This window comes from Neophocaena asiaeorientalis, unplaced genomic scaffold (assembly GCF_003031525.2).
Source record: "Neophocaena asiaeorientalis asiaeorientalis breed wild unplaced genomic scaffold, Neophocaena_asiaeorientalis_V1.1 scaffold106, whole genome shotgun sequence".
Classification (NCBI taxonomy): domain Eukaryota; kingdom Metazoa; phylum Chordata; class Mammalia; order Artiodactyla; family Phocoenidae; genus Neophocaena; species Neophocaena asiaeorientalis.
The window spans coordinates 2,209,459-2,231,130 of record NW_020172597.1 but is presented as its reverse complement, the minus strand read 5'-3'; the positions used below and the strand labels follow the sequence as shown (position 1 = coordinate 2,231,130).

General features: G+C 45.4%; 1 protein-coding gene across 5 annotated transcripts in view; it reads left to right on the top strand.

Moving 5' to 3' along the window:
- The window catches only part of INPP5B (inositol polyphosphate-5-phosphatase B), a 36,238-nt gene that overhangs the window by 8,215 nt on the left and 6,351 nt on the right, over nt 1-21,672 (top strand). For 3 of the 5 annotated variants that reach the window (XM_024738814.1, XM_024738812.1, XM_024738813.1), the window contains exons 2-13: nt 6,084-6,180; nt 7,790-7,957; nt 9,647-9,748; nt 10,547-10,661; nt 10,994-11,110; nt 11,774-11,961; nt 13,489-13,600; nt 16,291-16,400; nt 17,211-17,346; nt 18,923-19,033; nt 19,940-20,102; nt 21,171-21,406. In XM_024738814.1, coding sequence (XP_024594582.1) covers nt 7,821-7,957; nt 9,647-9,748; nt 10,547-10,661; nt 10,994-11,110; nt 11,774-11,961; nt 13,489-13,600; nt 16,291-16,400; nt 17,211-17,346; nt 18,923-19,033; nt 19,940-20,102; nt 21,171-21,406 — 1,527 coding nt within the window. In that variant the 5' untranslated portion in view covers nt 6,084-6,180; nt 7,790-7,820. Of the gene's footprint in view, nt 1-6,083; nt 6,181-7,789; nt 7,958-9,646; nt 9,749-10,546; nt 10,662-10,993; nt 11,111-11,773; nt 11,962-13,488; nt 13,601-16,290; nt 16,401-17,210; nt 17,347-18,922; nt 19,034-19,939; nt 20,103-21,170; nt 21,407-21,672 lie in introns of those variants that run through there. The other 2 variants (XM_024738811.1, XM_024738815.1) reach the window with 2 other exon arrangements.

Sequence of the window (21,672 nt, the reverse complement as noted above, 5' to 3'; positions counted from 1 at the left end):
GGCTTGGTGATGGAGGATGGAGGAATTGAGGCTGGACTTGGAAGCAGAGGGGCCAGAAAGAGTGAGGGCGGTGTGCATGGGGAACCTGTCTGTTTAGAATTGGCTGTCTTTGGGTGGTGGATGGTGAGAGAGAGCAGGACCAGTTTGCAAAGGGCCTCTTGTGTTCAACCAGTTTGGACCTTCACCTGCAAGTAGTGGTGTAATACTGAAAGTGTTAGAGCAAGGAGAGATGAAATCAGTGTCTAATCTGGCCAAGTCCAAAGACAAAATTGGTAAATCGGGTAGGGAGAAGCAGGAAGATCTCTTAGTTGGGAGGCTCTTGAGGTAACAGGTGAGGAGAGAGGATGGCCTGGAGGAAGGCAGCTGTGAGAACGAAGAGATGGTTGGCTGACTGGCTCTGGGGGCCTAAGGAGAGGGGTGAGCAAAGGACAGGATGGCAAACCGGGCCGACAGGGTGATGATGGTGCTGGTGACAGCAGGGGAGCTCAGGGGCAGGCCCAGAAGTCAAAGCACAGCTTTACCTGGGAGCCACCCGTGCACAGAGCATCTTGTAGAAGTACCCAGTGGACAGTGCAGGGCCTGAACTCAGGCACAGCTGGATAGCTCTGTTTAGAATTGGCTGTGATGGCTGATGGTTCTTGTATTAGAGAAGAACAAGATCTGGAGCTGCACTGGCCAGTATTGTAGCCTCTAGCCACATGTGGCTATTTAAATTTACTCTAGGTAAATAAAAAATTCAGTTTCTCATTCACTCTTGCCACATTTTAACTGTTCAAGTGTAGCTAGTGGCTACTGTTTTGGGCAGTGCAGTTGTAGAACGTTTCCATCATCGATCGGGTAGCACTGGTCTGGATCTTGGGGAGTACCTGTAAATAACTGGGGGACCTGCAGCGGGGAAGCAGAGCAGGAGTAGGAGACAGAAGGAGCCATTGAATTAAGAAATAATGTTGCTGCCTCTTGGGCAATTCTCAAAAGAAATAGAGTACTTGGATTTTGGTGTGAATTTGCTTTTTCTCCTTGTGTGATGTCATGTTTTTGGAAAAGCCCAGACCCCAAGTCAGTGGCAGGCCTGGCTATAAAACATTGAAATGGAGGCCATGCCTCCTGTCTTTGTTTTGTAGATCTGGGCCTTCAACAGGTCTGGTTTGGCTTCTAGAGGACCTGTTGGCCATGCAGTGAGGGGTGGCCTCGATTAACCATAGAAAAGAAGACAGCAGCCACAGGAGATGGATACTGTTATCTTTGTTCAGTTCAGGAAGCAGAAGCTTAGAGAAGTGAGATAACTTGTTCGGGGTCATACAGCTAGTAAGTAGGGCCAGAAATGGAATCTAAGTCTGACTCCAAAGCCTGTATATATTGATATATATATCTTTATAATATATATATATATCTTATATATATACTACATATATATCTTTACATAATTATAGTACATTTATATATACATATATACAAATACATCTTATTTTAGCTAACTTTGAAAGTACCTATAAGCAAAAAGAAAAAGCAATCCTATCACCGAGAAATGACTACTGTTGACGTTCAGTGTATAGTTTCCAGACTTTCCCATCTGTATATGTATTTGTCTAAATTTATATATTTATGAACATGTGGTATATATGTACATAGACACATATGTCAATCCTTTCTGATGCCTATAGGCCACACTCTTAACTACCACTCTTTAATTCCTTATCAGCATTTCTGAAGTCCTAAAAGCTCTGAAGGTGGAAAATAAATTTTGTAAATTTGGCCCAAGCTCACTTTGGCAGTAAGATTTGCTTGAACTGACAGGAGACTATTTACAAGCTTTATTTATCCCACTAAGTGTTACCACTCATAAGTTGCGCTGAGGAACTCCTAACGTTATTGGTTTCTGGATGTTGCCTCTGACTGCTGGGGTGCTGTAGAACACTGTACAGGTTATGTATTATCTTTCTAAAATGTCCCAAATTTTGAATTCCAAAATACACTTGGCTTCAAGGGTTTCAGATAAGGGATTGTGGGTCTGTATTAGGTTATAGTGCTGCCTGGGCGAAGGAAGGAGCCTCCAGGGTCAGTGTTATCTATTTAACCAGGCATGTGAGAGGGGATTGGGTTCTGTAATGTGTGCAGTGCCATGCACAGAATTCACAAGAGAAATGGAACACTCTCTACTCCTGTACATCCAGATCAAGGTTGCAGTTGTCGGTCTGGTTGCCCTATTAGGTAGACTCTTACTCAGAAATGGTTTCAGTTGTAGGTGTGAAAGGTGGTCATCAGAAAGCACCCAGAAATGACTGTGAGCTTAACCGCTGCCCTGAGGTTGTTTGCTCAGTGTGTGTTTACTGACTGCCTGCTATATTTCATGTTGCCGTAAGCCAGGGGCCACAGAAGAAGAACATTAGCCCCTGCTCCCAGAAGCCTGTGGTCTAGCTAAAGAGGAAAGATTGATAAAAAGAGTTAAACACGGTTACAGGGAATTCCCTGGCGGTCCAGTGGTTAGGACTCGGTGCTCTCACTGCCGGGGCCGGGTCTGATCCCTGGTTGGGGAACCAAGATCCCACATGCTGTGCAGCTCGGCCAAATAAAATTAAATAAGCATGGTTACGATTATGATAAATGCCTTGATAGAAGTAAGCACTGGGTATGTAAGAGTAGAAGGAGAGGGCCAGAGAGGGCTTTTCGAAGGAGATGACTCCTGACCTGAGTCTTGAAGGGTGAGTTTGAAGTTTGATACATGCAGGTGGGTTTGAGGGTGGTTAGACTATGCCCAGCATCGGGGCGGGGGTGGTGGTGAAGAGGCAACATTTAAAAAGATAAATGGTTGCCCCCCGCCCCAGTCGCTGCGTGGCTTGTGGGATCTTAGTTCCCCAACCAGGGATCGAAACCGTGCCCTCGGCAGTGAAAGTGAAAGCACCTAACCAGAGTCCTAACCATTGGACTGCCAGGGAATTCCCTTAAAAAAATAAATGGTTTTGATGTGACTGGATTGCGGGCGAGAGAGGAGTGGTTTGAGTGCTGGGTGGAAGATGGGCCTGGAGAGGTAGTCTGGGGCTGATTATAAAGGTCCCTGTATGTAATACTTAGAGGTTTGAGTTTTACTACAAACGTGTTAGAAGTTATTAAGGGATTTTACACACAGGAAAGACCTGCTGAGATTTGTGTTTCCTTCTGGAGGTTGTCAGTATGCACTGGAGGGGGTGAGAATGGTGGCAGGGAAATCACTGAGTGTGCTCTCCAGAAATATTAAGGGCCCAAACTAAGGCATGGCGGTAGGGATAGGAGAGAAGTTCAGGTATAAAAATACTTAGGAGAGACGATTTGTAGGACGTGATGACCGAACATGGGAAGAAAGGGAAAAAAATCCCTGATGTCACCTCTTCGATTGGGTGACAAGGGACTGCAGGTCTGAGGTTGGAAAAAGGGCAGCGTTGCAGTAGGGAAGCAGAAGAGGAGGAAGGGCAGGAGGCTGTGGCCGGAGAGGGGACTGTGGGGCTGTGCGATGGTAAACTTGGTAAAGAGCTGCTGACAGCCAGCTTCCGTATCAGATTCAGGAGGGAAGAGATTCCAAGAAGACTGCCCTGTGGCTGGAAATCCCCCCATCCATGCCTTAACATTTCCTTACATGAAGTCATGAATGAAGATGTTCTAGTTCTTGCTGGACGGAGTCCAGAGAGAGATATGGGGTCAGGGCATCAACGAGACACAGGTCAGCAAGGTGGTTTTCCAGTCAGTACACTGCCCACTCCTGGAAGGAAGCCCAGTCCACAGGACAAACCACTTGTCCCCAGGAGATGGCCTGACGGAGTCCTCAGAAAGCACTGACATGCGGAAACAACACCTAAGCATTATTCCTAAGTTTGCCTTTGCACGTTGTAAAGCCCTATGAGATATTTTTTAAGTACCTGCTTTATAGATGAAGAAAGTAAGACCCGAAGAAAGGAAGTAACTTGTCATACAGGAAGATGATAGTAGAGCTAGACTTCAACTTAAGTTTCCTGATACTTGAATTTGACGCCTTGAGTACCTGCTACGCACCTGTGCTGCTCCAGGTCCCTGGGAAATAGCATAAAGATGACAAAGTCCCCACCTCATGGGGCTTACACTTTAGCAGAAATAGCATGCAGTAAACCGATGAATATATATAAGATTTAATATCAAATGGTTTAGTATTAAGGCATAGTCTTGTCCTCAGTAGGCTTACTGGCTGACTGGAGAGACAGTTACAACACACAGCAATCAAGCCTATTGTGGGAGAAGTACAGGGAGCTATGGGAACATCTGTGTCAGGGCATCTGACCAGTTTGGGAGGAATCAGAGAAGGCTTCTTAGAAGAAATGGCCTCTAAGATGTACCTATACCAGGGGTTGGCTAACTACATTCCCCTGGGCCAGATCCAGCCTGCTGCCTGCTTTGGTACAGCCCATGAGCTAAGAATAGTTTCTACATTTTTTTAAATGTTTGAAAAGAATTAAAAGAGAATAACATTTCGTGACGTGGAAATTATATAATATGTAAACATCTGTGACCATACAGTTTTATTGGCATACTGATGCTTATAGCTGCTTTTACACTATAATGGCAGAGTTGAATAGTTGCAGAGACTATGTGGCCTGCAAAGCTTAGGACATTTACCCTCTGGCCCTTTGTAGAAAAAGTTTGCTGACTCCTGGCCACAGGATGGGTAGGAGTTAGCCATGGAAAGCAGAGTGAGGAAGAAGGAAGTCGGTTTCTGATGGGATCTTTGTATAACTGCAGTAACTTTACTATACTTGGAGTATGGCATTCAAGGAGGTAGGGGGCTGTGGTGAGTGATGTGTCTGGAGAGGTGGGCAGGATCCAGACTGGGAAGAGGCTTGGCAGCTGTATTAAGGGGCTTGGATTTATCCAATGGGGAGCTTTTAAAAGGTTTTAAGCCATGTTGTCATTTTTTCAAAAACTCCTCTGGCCACAGTGTAGAGATTGGATTAGAGAGGGTGGGGTGAAAGAGGAAGCAGGGAGACTAGTTGAGGTCTCCCTCAACTAGTTCCAGGGAATTGTTGGTAACCCTAGGCTAGTATAGTGATATTGGGGATAGGAGTATATTGATTGATTTGAGAGGCAATTTAGGAAGCAAAATTGAAAGCCCTTGTTGATTGATTGGAGGCATTGAAATGTAACTATTTTCATGTTTCAAATGATTGTGTTTTCTTTTTCAACTCCAGTGTTTTGTTTGTTTTTTCTCGTTCTTGTGAATGCATGGTTGACAAATCCATGTTTAGTAATAGTCTTCAGAGCAGAATTCCTTAGTGATGTTTCATGCCCCTGGTGCTCCTTGTACCTTGTGGATCAAAGCAGCATCTTTCTGTGGCCTCTTCATGCTGTTCCCTGTTGACAAGGGATCTGGCTTTTAAGGAGCAAAGAAGCAGTAAATTGGCAGATTGATTTTCCTTTTCCAGTTTGTCTTGATTTAACAACTTTCCCCAAATATTTCTTTGTTGCAGGTCCTTGGGCTCCTTGGTTTTCAAGGCGCTGCGTTGACAATGGCAAGCACTTAGGGCCTTCCCAATTTTACTTCTCTGACCCTTGCCTTTTTCCTCCTCGGAATTTAAGTCTCACTTGCAGTAAATGGTAATAACATCGCTACGTTATATTTTATAATATGTTGCGTGGCTTTCAAAGTGCTTACTCGTGTCAACTATTCAATCCCTACGATAAGCCTGAGAGGAAGGCAGGACAGATCAAGTTACTGAGATCAGGAGAGGCTAGATGGTTTGCGCAAAGTCAAAAGGTTAATAAATAGCAGAGCTGGTGATAGAACTTAGGTCTGCAGATTTCTTAGCTTTTTGTTCCTTCTACAATGCACTCCGTCTCCAAGAAAAGGGGGTCAAGCTAGCTGGGACAGTTATGTTTTCAGTAGTAAAGACATCTGGATGAAATACTTTTTTTTCTCCTCTCTATCCTGCTCTCTGGGAGCTTCATCCAGACACCAGCCTAGGCCTTTCCTATGGTTTCAAGCAATATGTAAACCACCAGTCATTCCCAGACTACAGTTTGAGAAGCTGTGGTCTGTATGGTAAAGCATATGTAAGTATGTTTTAATTCCTTCCTCCTCCCCTTAGGTGGTTCTTCCTTTGATGAGTCAAGACCAGATGGGAAAGGTCTGCTTGTGGACCAAAGCTCCTGGGGTCAGGATAAACCAGAAAACTTGCTCCCAAGGTAATGCAGCTCTCCCTTCACTTATGCCTCTTAGGGCTGAGGTTTTCCTGACTGTAGAACTGAGGCCATTGCTGTGCGCGACGTCCATTGTCCCACAGTCGCTGGCCTAGGAAATGTTAGGCTTTTATTGAGCATTTACTATGTGTGCCAGGCATCATACACTTACATGGATTATCTTCCTTTAACCTAAGAGGTAGATACCATTATTTTCTCTGTTTCACAGCTAAGGAAACAGGTGAAGAAGAGATGTTATATAACTCACCCAAGATCCAGAGCTAGCAAGTGGCAGATCTAGGATTTGAAACTGGCAGTCTAACCCTACCACGGAAATGTAGATTAGAAACATTTGATTTCTCCCTCCCATTCTTTTTTTTTTTTGCGGTACGCAGGCCTCTCACTGCTGTGGCCTCTCCCGTTGCGGAGCACAGGCTCCGGACACGCAGGCTCAGCGGCCATGGCTCACGGGCCCAGCCGCTCCGCGGCATGTGGGATCTTCCCAGACCGGGGCATGAACCCGTGTCCCCTGCATTGGCAGGCGGACTCAACCACTGCGCCACCAGGGAAGCCCTCTCCCTCCCATTCTTTTAGGAGTTTCCTGACTCTGAAGATACTTCTTTTTCCCCGTTTTCATTTACTCCTTTCTTTTTTCTGATGCGGTTGTATTTAGTGTGTGCTCCAGTGCCCCCTACTGGTCATAGCTGGAATCATCTGGTCAAGATAAAAACTTATTTGTGTCAGTATTTAAATTACACACTTAAACAGTAATGAACAATCGCTGGACTTGAAACGTAGCTAAATCTATCATTCTCAATTCACTTTTGAGCCTTCCTGATATACATAGATGCATTTTACATAGTTTTAATTAGCATGTACATGACAATCTAAAATTAAGCACTTTAGTGGCATTTATTCAATGTCAGAAATTGTTTCAAGTGTTTTATGTATCTTAATTCATTAAGTAATCTTCAACAAAAGTTTTCTGAGCATTTATTAGGATTCTGTTATGTACATATGCCAAATTTTGCTTAACTTTAAATGTTGGCATTTGAATAATTTTTAATATGACTATGAAAACTACACAAATAATAATAAAATATAAATTTTCATTGCCTTTCTTTTTATTTCAGGTATTCCTGTGGATTAGAGATTCAGGGGGATTATCAAGTCAAAAGATCTAGATAGTTCTATAGTCTTGTTACGTGAGGCCCAGGGTCCAGAAAGAGCACTGTTTAAACCCAGTTCTGATTCACACTCTGCTACCACCCAGCCGCATGAGTCATTGACGATGCTGGTCTCATTTTTCTCATTTGAAAAATGAAGGGATCAGATTAGATTATCTTCCAGGTCTCCTTCTGGTCCGAGATTCTACAAACCTATTATCTCTGGACCAATGTACTACACAATCAACAACATATAAGTTTACTTTGTTCTACATAGAAATAGTGTTGTTTTAGCAAATAAGTTTTACTTTAGCCTTTTAAGTCTTCTGAAATTCAGATGCTGATGTGTGGAAACGTCTAGCTTTATATTCATGTACTCTGTCAAGGAGGACTCATCAAGATATGATAAAAACTTTTTTTAATAAAAATTTTTTTTTTTGTTTTTCTAGACAGAATAAGTCCAAATCTGAAATAACTGACATGGTTCGCTCCTCCACTATCACAGTATCAGACAAGGCTCATATTTTATCCATGCAGAAGTTTGGACTGCGAGATACAATCGTGAAATCACATCTAATGCAGAAAGAAGAGGATTATACCTATATCCAGGACTTCAGGTAGCTCACTGGGTCTTAGACTGTTTCCGCAGCAAAATGATCACTCACCTCTCTGAAATTTAAGCAATTCCCCCACACCCTGGATTTGAAAGCAAATCCTGTACAGAGTCCCTCCCATCATTTTCTTTTTTCTTTTTCTTTTTCTGGCTGCGTTGGGTCTTCATTGCTGTGCGCAGGCTTTCTCTAGTTGCGGTGAGCGGGGGCTACTCTTCATTGCGGTGCGCATGCTTCTCTTTGTGGTGACTTCTCGTGTTGCGGAGCACGGGCTCTAGCCGCGCGGGCTTCGGTAGTCGCGGCACGTGGGCTCAGTAGCTGCAGCGCGCGCAGGCTCGGTAGTTGTGGCTCATGTGCTCTAGAGCACAGGCTCAGTAGTTGTGGCTCACAGGCTTAGTTGCTCCACGGCACGTGGGATCTCCCCAGACCAGGGATTGAACCTGTGTCCCCTGCATTGGCAGGCGGATTCTTAACCACTGCGCCACCAGGGAAGTCCCTCCCATCATTTTCTAAATGAGTGATTCCTTTCACTCTTCCTTAGCAGGCATTTATTCTGTGCCTTTTCTGGCCAGGCACTGTGGGAGGTGTGGTGTAGTGGGAGTGACACAACTTGCAAATGGTTGCAGAAATATTTAAAGAGATACACATGTGCAGAAGAAGGAGAGAGATCCTGATTTTTGCTTATCCCTCTGTGTATCCCTCTTCCCGGACCGGGACATGAACCTGTGTCCCCTGCGTCGGCAGGCGGACTCTCAACCACTGCGCCACCAGGGAAGCCCCTTTTGGGGCCTTTGAAGAAAGTCATTTGAATTGAAATTAGTCAGAGGAAGTTAGTGTTTGGTAATCTTCTTAGGTAAGGTAAGCGAAAGTTACATGAATAAAGGGTGCAGGATTCTGTCAGATCTTTTTATTATTTATTTAGTTAGTTAGTTTTGAATTTTATTTTCTTATACAGCAGGTTCTTATTGGTTATCTATTTTATACATATTAGTGTATATATGTCAATCCCACTCTCCCAATTCATCCCACCACCCCCACTTTCCCCGCTTGGTGTCCATACGTTTGTCCTCTACGTCTGTGTCTCTATTTCTGCCCTGCAAACTGGTTCATCTGTACTATTCTTCTAGGTTCCACATATATGTGTTAATATACGATATTTGTTTTTCTCTTTCTGACTTACTTCACTCTGTATGACAGTCTCTAGATCCATCCACGTCTCTACAAATGACCCAATTTTGTTCCTTTTTATGACTGTCAGATCTTTTAAAATCATTGCATTGGGACTATAACACAAAGTAACGTTGCTTCTAGGAATATAAACAGTGAATTGTCTGAACACTGGTGTTGCTTTCTTTCGGAAAGTAGTTACCAGGGTACTTTCCTTTTTTCATTTCACTGGTACACACAGTAAACAGTCATTTCGTGGATTACGGCTCTCTAATGGCTGTTAAAGCTAAGTAGGAATGTTCGGAGTGGGCCTCTACTGTCTGAAGTTATCACAAAAGCAACAAATATCATGGCAGACTGCACGTCACCCCTTGGTGCCATTTGCACTGGTCTAGGATAGATGTGACATTTCTTAAGGCTTCAAATTCCAGTCCAGAGAGACTGACACCGAGCAGAATCAGCATCCAGTGCTTTCCCTGTCATGTCCATAGTCCTCCCAAGTGACTCATTGATTGTCTTTGGCAACAGGTTTTTTGTGGGAACATACAATGTGAATGGACAGTCCCCTAAGGAGTGCCTCCAGCCCTGGCTCAGCCATGGTATCCAGGCCCCAGATGTATACTGTGTGGGGTGAGTGCTTTTCTTCTAGTTGCCTCTGCATTTTCCAGAACGTGTAGCTGCGGTTGAAGGGATGGGGGCATGGATCTATAACTGAGAATTCACAGCGGGTGAAGGGATTGAAAAATGAGCATATGCTTAGTAACAGCTGTTCCCCTGTTGGTGTGCTTCCTCACAGTAGACAAATTTCTGGCACTGTTCAAGTGGTGCGCTTGGCATTTGAATGCTAACATGTAATTTTGAGTGCAGCCCTCTGTTAAGATCGGTACACCTTGAACTGAATTTAATTACTTAGACATTCAACACTTTGTTGGTCACAAAGCAAAAATATCTTTTGCCAGGGAAGGAAGGTTAGCTTAAAAGAAAAAAAAGGCCCCATCCATCAGTCTTTTTTTTTTTCACACCTGCTGTCTTGTCACCACTGCACTGGGTACTATTGGTGGGGAGGGGACAGCAAAGAAGCCTGTACAAGAGTGGAAAGGGCCTAGAATTTGGAATTTATGTAGACCTAGGTTTGAACCCATTTGCCACTTGGTGCTTGGGCGAGCTAGTGATCTTGGATATAAAATGGAGACTCTTCTAACTACTTCAGGTTCATTATGAAGAGGAAATGGGCTGCTGCTTGTGAAAGCACCTGGTAAGTTCCTTGGCTGAGGAACTTGGTCCCTTGTCGCGAAGTGTTTATTCTTCTTCCCTCTTGAGGGTCCTGCAGTTTAGCTAGAAAGCTAGGCCTTACACACCCAAACCAACGTGCGAACGTGCCATCTCACACATTACCCTTCTCTACTCTCTGGTTGCTTCTCCTAATAGGTTCCAGGAGCTTGATTTGAGTAAAGAAGCCTTTTTCTTCCATGATACCCCAAAGGAGGAAGAGTGGTTTAAAGCTGTATCAGAGGGTCTTCATCCAGATGCCAAATATGCAAAGGTAAGAGAGGAGTTGGGGACCTTCTAATTTTTTGTTGCAATGCAGGGAAATGCTAAGATAACTTTTCACTTCTTCTGCGACTTTCATCAAAAGCCAGCCCTAATGATCCTGAGATTTTCAGTTCCAGGCCCTCTGGAAGAGGCGTCTCTGGGTGTGAAAGAGGCAGGTCTTGGCACTTGTAGGCTGTTGAGGTTATCACGGAGTCACTCGGGTGATTACCCTGTGTCCTGGTGTGGAGGAGGAGATCCGTAATACTCTCAGCCAGCTTCCGGACTACTTTTCCTTTTGACTCCTAGTTAATGCCATGACTTGAATGCTTGTCTCTCTTCCAGGTAAAGCTCATCCGACTGGTTGGGATTATGCTGCTGTTATATGTCAAACAAGAGCATGCAGCGTACATCTCAGAAGTGGAAGCTGAGACGGTGGGGACAGGAATCATGGGGAGGATGGTGAGTTCCTGGTTGGTACGTCTGGCACATGGAGGGCCTTGGTCCCTAAGATTTGGACCCCACTTCTCGTGATACTGTGACTGCACACGTCCCAGTTTGAGGGTGCTGGCGGTACGAGGTGAACTGTACCCTCGTGATCGAGCAGGGCTAGATGGAGCAGACCATTCAGAAATTGTATATTAGTGACTTGCTGGCTGATTTGCCCGACTAGCCAAATCCTCGTGTTCACTTCACACCAGAGCCTCCAGTGGGTCCTCCCATTTAATGCATGACATATGTTGCAGAAACTGTGCTGGGTCACCAAGGAAAAGAAAGAATGCTTAGAAAGGAAAAAGAAAGAAAGAATGCTAATAATAGGTTTGCGGTTTTCTCTTCTTCTAGAATCTGTTAAATCCTTTTAGGTTCTACTGCGAGAGCGTAGCTTCCCGTGGGGAAGGGAGAGGCATGTGGTTTGCCTGTGATTTACTGAAAAGTGGACTCACCTTTGCCACTGGCCAGCTAGTCGTTCTACCTTCTCGGATGTGTTTTCCTACCTGTAATATGTGGACTGTAACACTGCTTTACTTACCTCCCAGGATTATGATGCGGACTAATGAAGAGAAAACATCTTGCAACCTCTCGGGTTTAAACAACTACTGGTCTTTTTTTGGACTCTTTTCACAGGGTAACAAAGGAGGTGTGGCAATCCGGTTCCAGTTTCACAACACCAGCATCTGCGTTGTCAATTCCCACCTGGCAGCCCACACGGAGGAGTATGAGAGGAGGAACCAAGACTACAAAGACATTTGTTCTCGAATGCAGTTTCGTCAGGTTGACCCAAGCCTCCCCCCTCTCACCATCAGCAAGCACGAGTGAGTCTGGCCTTCCACCCCGACAAGGTGCACCGGGCCCCACGGGCCAAGTTGCGGGCTCTCTGTTTCGTTAGGCAGGGGGCCGGGGGAGGCTTCCCACTGCCCGAGTGGGAGCTCCAGCCAACTCTCAGTTACACAGGGATTACCTCTCTTGGAAATTTTTCGTTTCCCAACCTGCCATCTGGCAGACCTCTAGAATCTTTCCCAGACACCATCTGTTCCTGGAAAATGTGTAAGATTTATTTTTAACATGGGTCCGCCTGGATGCAGTGTCATGAGGAAAGCCACCCCAGAGTGAGCATCTCAAGCTCAGGTTTGGTAGTATGTTTCAGGATTCTGTCTGCCTGTTCTCTCCAGAAGCATGTGTAATTGAGAATTGGGCTGCATTTCTCTGTCTTCACTTAGTCTTTTTTGCCTCTTGATTCAACTTTACAGAGCCGTGGTTGCAGCTGCTTGGAGCATCTGGCGCTGATTTTTGTCTGTTCTCTGTATTTCCTTTATCTCCAATACTTGCTCTCTGTCTAAATTCAAGGCATACTGGAATTTCAGACTTTACAGTACCACCTGGAGCATGTGCCCCTTCTTTTATGACAAGGAAGAAGCCACTGGGGCTGTGGTGTCTGCCAGGGAGTACACAGAGCCCAGCCTCTCGTCCGCCTGCTGTGGTGGTAGACCTGTCTTGATTGGTGTTCTGGAAAGCTGCCAGGATGGCTTCCTTTCTCCAGGGAACCCAGCAGGGACTGTGTCTCCCGTTCCGCTGACCCTGAAGCGTCCTAGTTTGTGAGGTTGCAGCTTGCATGTCAGTTTGTCTGCTTTTAGCTTGTGGATGCATTCATTTTGGTGTGTGTATGGTGCCGCGTGGTTTCTCTCATGACCTGGTTCTTGGCTTCAAATAAAGCGGTATTGGTCTTCATGGGATGTGCGATGTCACCTGGGAGCATCCAGTCATCATTTTCCCAAAGCAGCAGGTGTGATAAAATACCTGTCACACTCTGCAGAAAGAGCCAACCAATGATACGGTGGTGATTAAAGCCAGACTCCACTGGAAGGGTTGAGCTTTGTTTCAGAGGACCTCAGCTCCAGAAACAAAGGCTGCGAGTGTGTTTTGTGGACTGGAGGGTGGGTAGAGGCAAGAGGCGGCATCATGGCATCATCTGGTCCGGGGTCCCTGAGTGACTGACAGGACTCCCAGTACTTGACCTTTTTTGCCTCTTCCCGGGAGAGAGGTAAATTATTGTCTTGCTTTTAGATCTTATTAGACTATCTTTCCAGCCGTACAAGAATAAAATAGTCAAGGAGAACTCAAGACTGTGTACAGTGAACTTGGACCAAGATGATTGAGTAAGCAGCATGCTAGACACGGTGTTAAATGGGATGGTGTGAGGAAAAGAGACCCTGAGTAGCCGAGTCCCTTCCCCGCCCAGCTCCCCAGAGGCTGAGCCTCGGGGCCCTTCTGTCAGGAGCACACCGGCTGGAGCCGGTGAAGTCCCTCCTAAACCCTGTGACCTTTGTGCTCTGTTCTCGCAGTGTGATCTTGTGGCTGGGGGACCTCAACTACAGAATAGAAGAGCTGGATGTGGAAAAAGTGAAAAAGCTCATCGAAGAGAAGGCCTTTCAAACCCTGTATGCGAATGACCAGGTACCGATGGCCACCTAGGCCCTCTTCAGGCAGCCGTCCCTCCACAGGAGGGCACAGAAAAGCCTGGCTGCCCAACTCCAGCCTCTTCTTGCTCATCTGGGGAGGTTTCCCTGAGGAACTGGTGTCCCATCATTCCTTCCTTCCTTCCTTCCATCTGCGTTCCCCTCTCCCACAGTTGTCTGCCACCTGGCTGTTCCCTTGAGGCTTATCTCCCCCGGGGCAAGAGCCGATCTCTTTCTCTCGCAGGCGTGCCCATTCATTCGGTCATTCAAGATGGGGCCCAAAGGGAACCAAGCGTCTCATAATGAAGATACTTGGTATTTTTAAGATGATTTACTGACGGTTTGGATGGGCCTCCCGCTCCCCCTGCCCCTCACCAGGTCTGTCCAGTGTGCGTGACCACTCTTTTTCGGAATGGCTGTCTTCACTTCCGACAGGAAGCAGTTCTGTATCGTGCTCTCCTCCACCATTGTTTGGGTTAGCGTTCCTTTCTCAAAGCACTGGCCATTTCCCAGGACAAGAGAAATCTGTTTCTCTCTGACCTTCTTCAGGCTACTGCTCTCAATAGATTTCGAAACTGTTCAAGTGGTCAGAGTTGTTCAGAATGTTACAGCCCATTTTCTTTTTAGCCTGTATCTCCCTTTCAATCTTCTTTGTATTGTCATTAGTCTAAATCTTTCTGTGTCCTTTATTTTTCCCCCAGTGCAGATCAGTTGAAGGGGGAAGAAGAAAATCTCGAGTCTGTTATGTCTTTCTTTATGGAATCTCTTTATCGATCCATTTTTCTCTCTCACTCTTTTCCTTAGTAAACTATTCTCTTTAATTCCCATTTCAGCCTTAACCCAGTCTGTTCTGTAACTATCTATTTCTTGCCACTGTTTTCTGGACTGCGGCATTCTCATTTCCCTGGTAGTTCAATACCATCTCCTCTTGCCTTTTTTTTTTTTAATTAATTAATTTATTTATGGCTGTGTTGGGTCTTGGTTGCTGTGTGCAGGCTTTCTCCAGTTGCGGCGAGCGGGGGTTACTCTTCGTTGCAGTGTGTGGGCTTCTCATCGTGGTGGCTTCTCTTGTTGCGGAGCATGGGCTCTAGGCGCATGGGCTTCAGTAGTTGTGGCACACGGGCTTCAGTAGTTGTGGCTTGTGGGCTCTAGAGCGCAGGCTCAGTAGTTGTGGCTCACGGGCTTAGTTGCTCCGCGGCATGTGGGATCTTCCTGGACCAGGGCTTGAACCCGTGTCCCCTGCATTGGCAGGCAGATTCTTAACCATGGCACCACCAGGGAAGTCCCTCCTCTTGCCTTCTTTTCTGGTCTTTCCTTAAGTAATGGTACCCAGTCTGTGTGTTTCTCTGCTTTCTAGACGGTTTTACGGTCTATATTTACCCATTTAAGAATCATCTTGCACTAATACCTAAATTTTTTAAGTTTCCTGTTGTTTTTTTCTTAATAGTTTTTTTTAGGAATTCACGTTTTGGGGTTTGTCAGCTGCTGTCCCCTGGATAGCTGACTCTGTCTCAAAGTTGGAGCTGACAGCTCTTCACCAGTCCACACAGTGCCGAGCTCGGTGCTCCAGGGAGGAGGCAGGAACACCTATGGTTTCTGTCTTGCTGAGAAGGAGCTCTTAGAATCACTGCAGTGACAAGGGTGCTAGTTACTATCGTAACGTGTCAGGCAGTGTTCTAAGCTGACAGCTTATCTCTGCAACAATCCTGTGAGGCAGATTCTATTATAAATCCAAATTTTACAGATGGGGAAACCAAAGCATAGAGCTTCCCCCAGTTCATATAACTGATTTGACAAACTCCTTTAAAAATTATTTAAATTTAAACTTAATTCATAATGGTTTGTGTATACCTCTACTATATATTTCTGCATACATGGAAGTTCCCCTTTGCTTTTTGGATTGTTTCTTTCCAGACCTTGTTCTATGCAGTTCTATCCCTCTGTATAATTGGAACAACTGTGCTACACAGATGAAGCACAGTTGATACCTGGAAGAGAAAAATCTCTATGTCCTTTGGTACCTAATCCTCCTAGGGACATCTCAGTAAGGTGGTACTCAGGCCCCTCGGATGTGGGTATACTTTTATAAAAGAGCCTTAAAAACTGTATAACGGGTGGAGGGATGGTTAGCATGCTCCTCTTCCTAGGAGTTAATTAACTCAAGATCTTGCAGAATAGCTTTCTCATGGGCCTTTCCTTTGGGGTTAGAGTTTGGATTCTAGATTGATTTCCTTTCCTCTGCTAATTTAAGGTTTGATCTTTTTTTTTTTTCTTTAAATTTATTTTACTTATATTTATTGTTTGCTGCATTGGGTCTTCGTTGCTGCGCACGGGCTTCTCATTGCGGTGGCTTCTCTTGTTGCGGAACACGGGCCCTAGGCGCTCGGGCTTTAGTAGTTGTAGCGCATGGGCTTAGTTGCTCCACGGCACGTGGGATCTTCCCGGACCAGGGCTCGAACCCGTGTCCCCTGCATTGGCAGGTGGATTCTTAACCACTGCGCCACCAGGGAAGCCCAAGGTTTGACCTTTTTATCCTGAGATTTTTTTTTTTTTTTTTTTTTTTAGTGTTATCAAAGTCCTGGGAATGCCCTTTTATCACGTAGGAAGGCAGGTTAGAGGGGAAAATGCAACAAATAGCAGTTATCCTGAGATTTTTTTTTTTTTTTTTCTATCCGTACTTTCGTGTAGCTGAGAGCTCAGGTCGCTGCAAAGGCTGTCTTCGAAGGCTTCAACGAGGGTGAGCTCACGTTCCAGCCCACCTACAAGTATGACACTGGCTCTGACGATTGGGATACCAGGTAGGTCAGAGGTTGCTTCAGGGGGCTGAGCAGATGGAAACTCAGAAAGTTATGGAAGCACTTGCCCTCATTGACCTAAAGAAAAAGATAGGTTTCCTGTCACGTCTTCCCCATGTTTTGTACTCAGGTCAAACATTCTCTGAGTATCTGTTCATTAAGCAGCCTGCCTTCCTGCACGTCATCTTGTTGACTGCCTTAGCCTTTGCTTCATAAGAATTCTTGAGACTCGTTTACCTTCCAGCTACGCTTAGGGTGATGATTGCAGCAAACCGAGCTTGTACTTGGCCTTTACCTAGTAGTTCATATTTTTATTAGTGCCTGTGGGATGCCACGCACTGTTCAATACACTTTACTTGCACCCCATTGAAGTAGGTGTGATTTACTATCCTCATTTTATAGATCGGGGAACTGAAACCCCCAAAATTCAAGAGCCTCCCAGGCAGGCAAGCATAGAAGCAGGATTTGAACCCAGGCAGTAGGAATTCACGACCTGTTTTAACCACCATCTTTTGAGGACCACAGAGTCCTTCACCCTCAGATGGCTGTGACTCTTGCCTGATCCCCATAGGACAGTAGAGTGCAGAGAATCATTCTGAATGGCGTTTTGGCTCTGAGCTTTCGCAGTTGTTTGGCGTGATACCCGCAGGATACACATTACCCCTCAGTGGGCCCAAATCGCCCCTGCCCTCTCAGATCTCCGGCTGCATGGACTGGGAGACTGCCCCGTCACCCCTAGCTGAGCCAGGGAGCTCACCAGGTGAGGGCGCTGCTGTGCCTGGGAGGGCTCCCAGTGTGGACTTTGCGTTTCAGCGACAAGTGTCGTGCTCCCGCCTGGTGTGACCGGGTCCTCTGGAAAGGGAAGAACATCACTCAGCTGAGCTACCAGAGCCACATGGCCCTGAAGACCAGTGACCACAAGCCCGTCAGCTCAGTGTTTGACATCGGGGTAGGTGGGCAGCTGGTGCCTCTGGTCATCATCCTCTAGGGAATTGGTTCCCACAGCTGAGACCACTTTTGTCTTTCTGGTCTCCTCCTCCTACCTTGAGTGTGAGGAAGCTGTTTAAATTTAATTCATAATTGTTTTGTAGACTACTACTATATGTTTCTACATACGTGGAGGTTCCCCTTTGCTCTTTGGACTGTGTCTTTCTAGATCTTTTTCTATGCAAATGTGTGTCAGTATTCTATGTATAGCATAGAGGAAGTTTTTCCCTTTTTGTAAAAGAGATATATCATGCATATTGTTCTGAGAACATCTTTTTTCCCCGCTGGCTATGTTTTAAGAGATCTTTCCATGTCAGTAAAGGGAGAGCTCCCTCCTCATTATTTTTAAGGGCTGCAAAATATTTCATAGTATGGATGAACCGTAATATATTGGGGTTGGCCAAAAAGTTCCTTCGGAGTTTTCATAAAACATTATGGAAAACCCTGAAGGAACTTTTTGGCCAACCCCAATATATATTGATCGTTTAAGTTGTTTCCAGAATGTTGCTATTGTCTTCATTGCTATAGTGATCACCCTTCACATATATCTTTGTGTACCATTGTGAATATTTTTGTAGAGTGAAATTCCTAGAGGTGAAATTCGTGGTTCAAAGAAAAATGTATTCTAAATTTATTTGAGTCTGCTAAATTATCCTCCCGACAGCCCTTACCATTTTACACTTCTACCAACTCTGGATGAGCTAGTGTTCCCACAGCCTGCCTAATATTGGGTTTTATCAATCTTTTAAATCCTGCCAACCCAGTGAGCCAAAAGAGAAAGATACTCCATTATTTTAGATTACACTTCCCTAATTACTAGTGAAGCTGAGCATCTTTTTTTTTCCGTTTCTGTAATCTATTTTTTCTTTTTTTTTAATCAAAGTATAGTTGATTTACAGTAAACATCTTTTTATTTATGTATTCTCCATTTGTATCTCTTCTTCAGTGACTTATGTGTTTCTTTATATTACCAATTCTCAAGGATGCGGGTAGAGGCACATCAGAATCTACGAGGGTGGGGGTGGTTTGCAAAAAGCCTAATGAATGTTATAGGTAAGGTTTTATTACTGGAAAATGACAAAAATTGTAATTCAAAATAAGGAAGGGAAGGCCTGACGAAATCTTCTTGGCTGATGGAGTACATGTTTAAAAAAGCCTGAGAAATGCTGCTTTAAATCAAAGCCCTGGAGAAGCTCCTCACTGCAGACCTGCCGGCAGCAGCAAGCCTAGCAGAGCCAGGCACTGGGCGTCTTTCTGCCCCGGGCATAAGACCCAGCAGAACTGCCAGCCAAGCTTTCACTCCCGCATCTGTTTTCTGCTAATCAGGAAGCAGTTGATTTTACCAGAAGCTTTGCCTCTGGGGCACCCTTCTACATCTATTGTTAATTGGGTTCTTTGTTCGTTAAATTAAATCTATTTAGTATTCACTTTCGTGTTGCTATCAACTGCTCTTTCCCAAGGCCGTGAATGTCCTCTAAACTGAAAAAGAGGACATGGGCAGAAGCCAAAGCACTCAGTCTCTGCTGTTTCCCTTCCAGGTGAGGGTCGTAAATGAAGAGCTTTATCGGAAGACTCTGGAGGAGATTGTTCGCTCCCTGGATAAGATGGAAAATGACAGCATTCCTTCTGTGTCCCTCTCCAAGCGAGAGGTAGGAAGGACGTGCTAAGGCATCAGGCTCTTCTCTTCACAGAACGTAAATCTCACCTGCTGGGGTTCAGAATTCCAAGAGACACCTGTCAGACTACTGGACTGTAGTCTTGATCGGCTGCTTCTAGATAAAGTGAGGCTGATGATGCCAGCTGACAAGAGAGGGGTTGTTGGTTCACCTCCTGATCTTCTTAACCAGAAAAGCCTGTAACCTTTTGTGGCTCATATATTTTACCCATACGTGGGCCATCCATGAGTTAAATAAGGCACAGAGGATCCAAAATGTGTTTCATTTGATCTTAGTATAGCTAGTGTGTATTCTTGCACTGGGTTTGTCTTCCTACTGATGCTTTGCTTTGAGAGTAAATTGAGTCCAAAATGTTGGGTACGTATGAGTTGATGGGAAGGATGGCAGTACGGAAAGGTAATGGGCGTTGGGAGAAGTCCAGTTAGGGCTAAAGATGTTTCATAGACGTGCCATAGCATAGATCGTTCAGAATTCACTGTACCAAAAAGTCAGTTAAGTGAGGACTTACGGTGAGGGTATTTTTAATGCCCTAGATGTCCAGCTACTTGGAAGGAGGAGCTTGATTTTGGGAGTAGAATGTGTGAAGGGTGTTTTGGATGTGGTCTTTGCGTATAGAAGATTTAAACTTGGATTCTGTTAGGAAATTATTTATAAAACAACATGAGTTTTTTGAGTTTAGGATTTCTGAGTTAAACACAGACAGCTGGTCTTTCATGGTAGCTGTGACCTCCCAGGTAAATACTTAAAAGCAGAAACATGATTTGAAAGAGATGGTCCTTTGTTTTCTTTCCAGAAAGGGCAAGGATTGCCCATTTGGGGTGGCTAGGCAGGTTGCCAAGGAGAGGGCACTGGTCTGACTGGTCCTGGGCTTGTTCCCAGTTCTGTTTTCAGAACGTGAAGTACATGCAGCTGCAGATAGAGTCCTTTACCATTCGGAATGGACAAGTACCGTGTCAGTTTGAATTCATCAACAAGCCTGACGAAGAGTCTTACTGTAAGCAGTGGCTGAGCGCCAACCCCAGCCGAGGGTTCCTCCTGCCAGGTAAGGCCTCCGTTCCCAGGTTCCTGGTTGCTGGTTTGGGGAACACCCTACCCTATCTTTGCTCATTCTCCTGGAATAAGCTTTTTGTGTCTGAGTGTTTTGTTGTCTGCTTGAACATTTTTCAAAGCCCTGTGGATGAACCATCCATAAATAAAATATAAAATAGTAAAGAGGGGGCTTCCCTGGTGGGGCAGTGGTTGAGAGTCCGCCTGCCGATGCAGGGGACACGGGTTCGTGCCCCGGTCCGGGAGGATCCCACATGCCGCGGAGCGGCTGGGCCCGTGAGCCATGGCCACTGAGCCTGCGCGTCCGGAGCCTGTGCTCCGCAGTGGGAGAGGCCACAACAGTGAGAGGCTTGCGTACAGCAAAAAAAAAAAAAAAAAAAAAAAATAGTAAGGAGCATGAGTTCAGTTTCAAAAGCATTCTCAGTCGCGTGGATGTTCCACAGTTTCGCAGGGAGAGAAGGCACAGGAGTGCTGTAAAGCAGGTGTTGCTGTTAAAGGAGCCGTTTTCACCCTCTGTCTCACTATAATCAACTCCCAACTGTCCGCTCTTGTGGGCAAAGGTAATAGGGTGGTCATCCAGAAAAATTATGTCTGGCCCTAGGATGTACCACCCGTGTCTTGCCCCCAACTTCTCCTTGGCGCTCTCCGTAGTGCCGTGAGGCAGGGGAGTTAAGCCTGTCTTGTGGACAGTTCACAGTCTGATAGTGTGCTGTATTTTCTACTGGATAGGGTGTCTTCATATGAGCTGGCTCAGGGCAAGCTCTTTGAGCCACGCCTTCTTATTGTAGTAATCATTTCTAGCTTGAGCTGTGCTACTTAGAACACGAGTTTTATAGCAGCTACCTATTCATGTTCTTGTTTACTGTTTTCATATTCCCTCTTGGACTGTAAACTCCTTGTTCACGTGTCTTTTGAGTGCTGAGCATGTAAATTCTTGTTGGTTGGCTGATGCCTCTTATTTTCTCCCCTAACCCTGTATGCCTCACCCTCTTCCCGCTCGTCTTCTCTCCCCTTTACTCTTGGCCTTCTGCCAACCAGCGTTACCGTTTACGTTTTTTTTCAGATTCTGCCATTGAGATTGAATTGGAGCTCTTTGTAAATAAGACCACAGCTACGAAGCTCAACTCGGGTGAAGACAAAATCGAGGACATTCTGGTTTTACACTTGGACAGGGGAAAGGATTACTTTTTGTCTGTGTCTGGGAACTACCTGCCCAGCTGTTTTGGATCGCCCATTCACACGTTGTGCTACATGAAGGAGCCAATCTTGGACCTGCCGCTAGAAAGTATTAGAGAGCTGGTGAGTTACCTGCCACAAGGAAACATCCAGAACTGTGTAGCAGCCAAGCCAATCAAACAGGATACTCGCGTGCCTACCTTCCCAGGGACCTGAGGATTCTTCAGCCTCCGTAGTTTGCTTACTGTAGAGTTGTGTACTGCCGTTTAACAGACTCCCTGACATTTTCAGTGGTTTGAAACTGCAGCAACTTATCGCTTCTCATGACTGTGAGTTTCCGGTGTGGCTCTTCTGCTGGTCTCGCCCAGGCTTATTTGTGGGGTTGCAGT